Consider the following 7,779-nt stretch of genomic DNA (forward strand, 5'->3'; position numbering starts at 1 on the left):
AGAGTGCAACACAAAGAAATGTGAAATAAAGTTGAACTGCCATGGAGAATAGAGCAGGTCCATCACAGATCGAATCAGTTCCAGGAGGAAATGAGAGAATGACAAATACGCACTATTTGAAGAGATAACTAATTAAAAGCAAAATGACAGTCCTCGGATTTAGGAAGACAACAACATGAAGGCAGCCAGAAGACAGTGAGATAGGGTCTCCAAAGTGACGGCAGGATTTAAGTGTCAGTGAAACTAGCAGTTCCAAAATAACGGTGAAACAAAAATACTTCCAAAAAATAATTTAGAAGTGAGGGTGTTTATAATGAATTGATCCTAATTATAGGAATTTCTGTAGGCTCTTCAGGAAGAAAGACGGTCCCAGGATGAGGAAGACTGGTCTACCAAACAAAACAGCCAATGTGGGTCTAGCTAAAAGAAGAAAAAGATTACTTAAAAAAATAACACTGCTTTTAAAAATGTCATTTATAGCGGTAGAACTAAAATATTGAACAAAAGTTCATAATTGGTAAGTGACTAGAATTAAAGCATCCTAAGAGGAAAAGGGGATGATGACAGAGGATGAGATGGCTGGATGGCATCACTGACTCAATGGACGTGAGTCTGAGTGAACTCCAGGAGTTGGTGATGGACAGGGAGGCCTGGTGTGCTGCAATTCATGGGGTCGCAAAGAGTCGGACACGACTGAGTGACTGAACTGAACTGAACTGAAGTTCCTTGTAATATTTTGGAAGTAGCTATAAATACCAATTAAATTTAGATTTTGCTAAGTTTATGATACATGTTAAAGTTTCTATATTAATCACTAAAGGAATAAAACCAAAGTATAGCTTTGAAACTGAAAAGGGAAGAAGGAATGAAAAGATGGGGGGATTTTTCAATACAAAAAATGAGAAAAAAGAAAAAAGTAGGACTAATAGAGACACAGAACAAGATGGCAGAAATAAATCCAAATATATCAGTAAAACACAATATATTAGACTGGCCAACTCTCTGAGTTTATGTCAGAATGCATAAAAAAAGAATCCATCTATTTGCTGTTCATCAGAGAGATACCTAAATGTAAAGTCACAGAAAAATTGAAAGTAAAAAGACAGAAAAGATATATTAGGAAAATACTAACCAAGAGAATATGGTTTAGTTGTATTAACATGAGACAAAGCAGCGTTTAAGGCAAAACTCATTAGTAGAGATTTTAAAAAGCAAGGAGTCGTGGTTTGTCTTGAAAGCGAAAAGTCAAAGTGAAGTCGCTCAGTAGTGTCGGACTCTTAGCAACCCCATGGACTGCAGCCCACCAGGCTCCTCCGTCCATGGATTCTTCAGGCAAGAGTACTGGAGGTTTGCTACATATCATTAAAAGATTGAATCTCTAGGAAGATAAAAGAATGCTACAATTGTGCCTAATAACACAGCATCAAATATATAAACAAAAAGTAGACCGAAATCACAAAAAAGAACAAACATAAGTTAGGAATTTCTAAAACATACTTTTAAACAATTCAAGTGTCAAAAAGAAATATGACAGTAATAAGAAAGTACTCAGAACTAGAAAACAACAAAAATATCACGTATCAAAACGTGTGGGATGCATAAAGCAATACTTAGAGGAAATTTTATAGCCTTAAATGCTTACATTAGAAAAGAGGAAAGTTTGAAAATTGATGAACTAGACATCGCACTAAAGAGGTTAAAAATATAACAAGCCCTCTAAACATCAAAGGAAAGGGTTAGTCAGTCGTATCCATCTCTTGTGACCCCATGGGCTGTAGCCCATGAGGCTCTTCTGTCCATGGAATTCTCCAGGCAAGAATACTGGAGTGGGTTGCCATCCCCTTCTCCAGGGGATCTTCCCAACCCAGGGATCGAACCCAGGTCTCCTGCATTGCAGGCATATTCTTTACCATCTGAGCCACCAAGGAAGCAAAGAAAATAATAAAGGAAACAACTGGAAGCTAGAAAACCAGGAAACCATAGAGCTAAATCAGAAAGCTAAAAATTGGTTCTTTGAAAAGATTTTTTTAAATCTGACAAATTCTGGCAAGAATAATAAAATATAACCTTAGGAATGAAAGGGAACCTAAATAGAAGGTGAAGAAATTTTTTTTTAAGTAAGAGGTTGTTATGAAAAATCCTATGTCAATAATTTTAGGAAGAAACGGATAAATTCCTATAAAATATAAATCACCAAAAGTGACTCACATAGAAACAGAAAATCTCAAAGGTCCTATAAACATTTTTAAAAATTGTATCAGCAGTTTAAAATATCCCCAAGAAGAACACTAAGTCTAGACAGTTTTACCAATGAATCTACCAAAACCTTCATGCAACAGATAATGTCAGGCTTTTGTCATTTATTCAGAGACTAGAAAAAGAGCAAATATGCCTCAAATCATTTTATAAGATTAGTATTATCTAGACACCAAAACCTGAAAAAAACAGTATCAGAAAAAGAAGTCCCAAGCCATTATCATTCATTAAAAATTGATGCAAAAAAATTCCTAAGTTAAACTGAACCCAGCAATGCAGAAAAAAGATAATATAACATGACCAGGATAGATAGTTTCAGAACTGCAAAGTTGTTTTAGCAGTAAAAAAAAAAAAAAAACTATTAATGTAATTCACCACAATAACAGATTAAAAAAGAAAAAACATACGATCACTTCAACAGATCCATAAAGAACATTCAATAAAATGTAACATCGTTCATAATAAAAACTCCTAGCTTGTTAATAATCACTCAGCTTATAAATTTCATAGTTGGTGGCGAAATATAAATATTCCATTTTCAATTAGATCAGATAAGAATACTCTCTATTTTCAGTTATACAGAGTATTAAACTTATGGTCCTAGTCAGTACAGTCAGACAAGAAAAGCAAATAGTTAAAAAGAAAAAGAAATTAAAAGTACACAGAAGAATCAAAAATTTTAAAGAGCCAGTTCTTTTGGATGAAAAATAACCATAAAATAGAGGAAATGCTATTAAGCCTAATGAAGCAAAAAATAAAATAAAATAGCATAAATTACAAAATCAGGAATGAACAGATAAAAAAACGGAACAGATACAGAAGCATTTTCTTTTATTATAGTAATATGTGTAAATCCATACCAATGTAACAAACAATATCTGATGACATCTAAGGCACCAAATTGACTGAAGACGTAGAGAGTGATCAAAGAATCTCCTCCCAAAAATAGATGCTGGGCCCAGTCTTATAAAATGAGTACAGAGCAGACACATCTTACCCAATTGTATAAAATATGTATTCCTGAAGATCTCCTATAATTCAAAACTCACATCATATAACCACCATTTTCAAGAAAAGATGATAGGTATCCTGTTTACCAGCTAAACCATAAATACAATTCATTTGGCCACCACCTTTTAAATTACATGACTCTTAATCATTTTTTAAATTTAGATTGATTCACATTATTACACATTTTATACACAAAACAAGGCTATTAAAATACCATGCAATTTCCAATTTGCATGATTCAGATTCATAAAGAATCCCTCTCATGTATTTTCAAACCTTTAAACAATCATTCTCATCTCTTAGAGACTGTTCAAGAGCACAGAAAATGAGAGTACACCTCAGAAAATATTTTATGAAACTCATTTAAAACCCGGATAGCAAAACCTAACAAAGACAACCTAAAAGTAATACATATGAACAAATACGCAAAAATCCTACATAAATAATAACAAATCTAAGTCAATAACTAACACATACCAAAACTTCTCCTTGCAAACTTCCCCTTAACTAGGATTAACAAAAACCAACCATCCTCTCTGCTAACAATTGAAGGTCCAGAGCAGACGAAAGCCTGCAGCTAATCTAATTTACCCACTGCAGCTCCCAGGGATGAGCCGAATGTTCACCAAGAATTGTTTGTTCCCAAATCTGCTCATGCCAGTTGTATTAATTTTGTAATTGGATCAATAAGCATTATAAATACATATAATTTGAATTTTAAAAGAAAGGGCATTTTATCTATGAAAATTAATTTAGTTATTGATGTTTTTAATTTAGCTATTGATTAATTTAGCTAAATTGATGTTTTTTAATGGTGAAAATTAAGTATGAGTAAAGCGACCAAAAAAAGGTGTGAGGGGATCTTAAACATTAAAAGAACTCCACATTTAGGTTCTTTTTCACCTACCATTAAGATCTGAAAAACTTTAATAAACCTAAAGGAAAAATAATAAGTAATACATTTTAGATGTGTTTTATACCAGAAGGACAACATAACATTCCAATAGCAGATTCAAATTTAAAGAGGCCTTGGCATATATCAAATGATTGTCAAATGAAGATACATGGATATGATTAAAAAGAAAATGTTTATGGTACTTATATTTGACTTTTAATGAGTTCCTATTAAACCGACTTTTTCAGTTAGCCAACCAACTACCTATCCTGATTGACTGCATAAGAAGACTTCATTTGTAGTCAGTTATAATACCACGACCATTTGACTGATTTGGGTTTACCTCAGGAATGCAGGATAATTATATGTATCAATATATATATGTATGAACAGAACAATGGAAAACAAAATGATCATCTTGATAAATGGCACTGGATAATATTAAACTCCCATGTCTAATTTTTAAGCTATTAATCTTGTGGCTCAGCTGGTAAAGAATCTGCCTGCAACGCAGGAGACCTGGGTTCAATCCCTGGGTTGGGAAGATCCCCTGGAGAAGAGAAAGGCTACTCACTCCAGTATTCTGGCCTGGAGAATTCCATGGACTGTGTAGCCCATGGGGTCGCTAAGAGTCAGACACGACTAAGTGACTTTCACTTTACAAGATCAAAAATATTTACCTGAAACTACCAATCATTATCATAATTAATTAATGGGAAAATGACAGAGAATTTCTCATTAGAATCAGTAACTAAATAAATTTGCTCACTAGCATCTCAATTACTAAATGTTATTCTGAAAAAAGGAATAAGGTAAAACTATTACAAAGAAAGTGATATATTTATTATTGCTTGAAGAAAACAATCTTAGCTGCTTGAAGAATTCAACTGAATCAATTAACCACTGTCAGAAGTAACAAAGGCACTTAATCAAGAGTCTGTTTCAAAGTAAATATACAAAAAAAAATGTTGTTTTCCATATTCTAGCAATAACCAGCTAGACAAAATAATAAGAAAAAAAAAGATATTCCATTCAGGTAGCAAAATAGGCTATAAAATGCCTAAGAATAGACTTAACAAGAAATGCACTAGACCTATTTAAAGTAAACGAAAAAAACTCTTCTAAGGGACATAAAATAAGACGGTTATAAAAATTAAGAAATTAGGACTTTCCTGGTGATCCAGTGGTTAAGAATCCACCTGCCAGTGCAGGGGACACGGGTTCAATCCCAGTCCAGGATGATCCCAAAAGCTGCGAATCAACTAAGCGCAGATACCACAACTACTGAGACCCGCACACCCTACAGCCCATCTCCACTGCAGTGAGAGGCCGTGCACCGCCGCAAGGAGGAGCCCCACTTGCTCAACGAGAAAACCTACACGCAGCCACAAAGACCCAAGTGCAGTCAAAAACAAATACAGAATCTTTCAGTCTTTTTTTAAAAAAGAACTTCAATGTCCAGGGATGGGAGAAGAATTAAACCTTTATGGATATCCACACAATGGAATGACAGGCAAGCATTTTGTAAAGAATATAAAGATATGGAAAAACATCTACGATATACTTTTAAGTAAAAGAAAATTCAGATTTTTAAAGTCTGATAAGATTCAGATTTTATTTTGTAAGTATTAATGTGCATAAGAGATATCTATAAATACAGGCACATCAAAATCTTAAGTGTTCCTCTCCACCTGGTAGGAATACAGGTGGTTTTAACTTTCCTGCCTTATACTTTATTGTGTTTTCTGTATTTTCTACAACAGATAAATCAGAAAACAGTTAAAATATTGACTGCCTCCTCCTAGAAGCCATAAAGCACCCATACAGCAATATCTCCTCTTGACACCATGAATGAAATTTTACTTTCAGGAGGTCCTATATCTTAGGTTCCCCCTACGGGCCTGGGGCTCCCCTTGGCCCTCAGCATGAGACTTCGGGAGTGTATATTGAAAGCTAGACACAACAGCCATCTTCCTGGAAAGACCCATGACCCTTAAAGATAACACCTAGGAAATCAGCCCTGGAGGACAGCAGCAGCACTAACGGGAACTGCAGGTGTGAGCTGCGGGCCCAGCAGAGCACTCAGCACCTGCTGGGGACAGCCAGGGTTCTGCAGTACCACGGGCCTCTTGCCCACAGAGGCCTCTCATGTCCTGCATCCCAGCGGTCAGGGTCCAGAGACTTCCCCGTTTCCCCTGGCCCATGCAATCGCAACCAAGACCTCAGCCCTCACGCAGGGAAGCAGGATGAAGGTAAATCCCAGGATGCACCAAGCCCCATCTGTTTCTGAGACTCTTCCCTTAGCTTTCTCCCCACCCCTCCATTACTGCACAGGGCAGCTTAACTGTTTTCTGCCAGGGCTCAGAAAACTCCTTTCTTCCCCTCCCACCCCCACTCCTCTGCTCCCTTCCTAACTCCCTAACCCCACCCAGTCCCCCCGGGGAAATCAAGGTGCCCACAAATAGGTAAACAATACATACATGAAGACTGGATGGAGAAGATGCCATGTTAGTGGGGGCCAAGCCCGAGAGACCATCTGCAAACTACAAATTAAACACGCTGGTTAGCAACAGGATTAGAAAAGCCAAGTCAGGGAAGACTAGATGGTCCCAGGGAAGCAGAACTCTCTGAGTAGGCACCCTCTGCTCTCTCTCCAGGGAGGTACAAAAGCTGTGGGAGGAATGTGTGCTTTGGAGTTGGACAAGTATGGCTCCAAATCCTGGCCCCAGTGCTCTACGTGACCCTGACCTCTCTGCATCAGCATCCCCGTCTGGAGAACGGGCACAAGCCTTGAACTGCCACAGAGCAGCAGCGAGTGTGGATGAGATGAAGGCTGTGCACGCCGAGGACAAGGTGAGGCACACGCGAGGGCTCAGTCCATGCCTGTCTCCCGCCTGCTTTCTTAGAGCCCTGGGCGCCACTGACTCCACGCTCACCTGCCCTCCCAGCCTTTCAATCATCCTGACCTCAGACATCCACCAAGCTCTGCATCATCGCTGGTGGTTTCTCCTAACAGCTGAGCCACACCAACCCCTGCTTGGGCACCATTCCTAAGCCAGTGCGGGTTTCTGAGTCTTCTGTCCTCAAGGACAGACATCAGGGCATCGTACGACTTTGCCCCAAACCAATCTCATAGACATGCCACCTCTTAATACAGAAAACCTGCTGCCTTCTCCTTTGGCATCAGATCCTTGCCTGCAATCTCGCGGTATGGTGAGTCCAGTTTATAGGATGAATCCTTGGGCTGCGGGGTCCAGGAGAGCCTTGGTGGGGGTCAGGGCTACAGGCAGGGTGACATTTTGGGGGCCCACTAAAACAGTTCTGGAAGAGGTGATGGGGTCCTGGGGGGACACATTCCAGTCTAGGTGGAGGTGACCAGGAGATGCCTTGTGGGCAGAGGAGACAGGAGGTGTGAAGGGCAGAGGTGTGAATAAAGCAGCGCTGCCAGGGTAAACAGTCCGGGAGACAGGTGAAGGGGGAGTGACCGGAGCGGGGAGGAGACAAGCGGGGGCCCAGAGCTGCCAGGAGGGAGGCGGGGGGCAGCCTGGGGCAGCGGGCTCTGGGAGTCTCCACAAGAGGCCAAGCCCCAGTGTCCTTCCTTCCTTGGTAGGAAGGTG

General features: G+C 39.0%; 1 protein-coding gene across 9 annotated transcripts in view; it reads right to left on the minus strand.

The window, feature by feature from the left end:
* DYSF (dysferlin) overlaps positions 1 to 7,779 on the minus strand; it is a 224,235-nt gene that overhangs the window by 54,935 nt on the left and 161,521 nt on the right. For 5 of the 9 annotated variants that reach the window (XM_010829782.1, XM_010829777.1, XM_010829778.1 and 2 more), the window contains one exon: positions 6,643 to 6,705. The exons of the other annotated variants lie outside the window; for them this stretch is intronic. In XM_010829782.1, coding sequence (XP_010828084.1) covers positions 6,643 to 6,705 — 63 coding nt within the window. The remainder of the gene's footprint in view (positions 1 to 6,642; positions 6,706 to 7,779) is intronic. 9 annotated transcript variants of the gene reach the window in all.

This window comes from Bison bison, unplaced genomic scaffold (assembly GCF_000754665.1).
Source record: "Bison bison bison isolate TAMUID 2011002044 unplaced genomic scaffold, Bison_UMD1.0 scf7180017864508, whole genome shotgun sequence".
In the NCBI taxonomy this organism is placed as follows: Eukaryota; Metazoa; Chordata; class Mammalia; order Artiodactyla; family Bovidae; genus Bison; species Bison bison.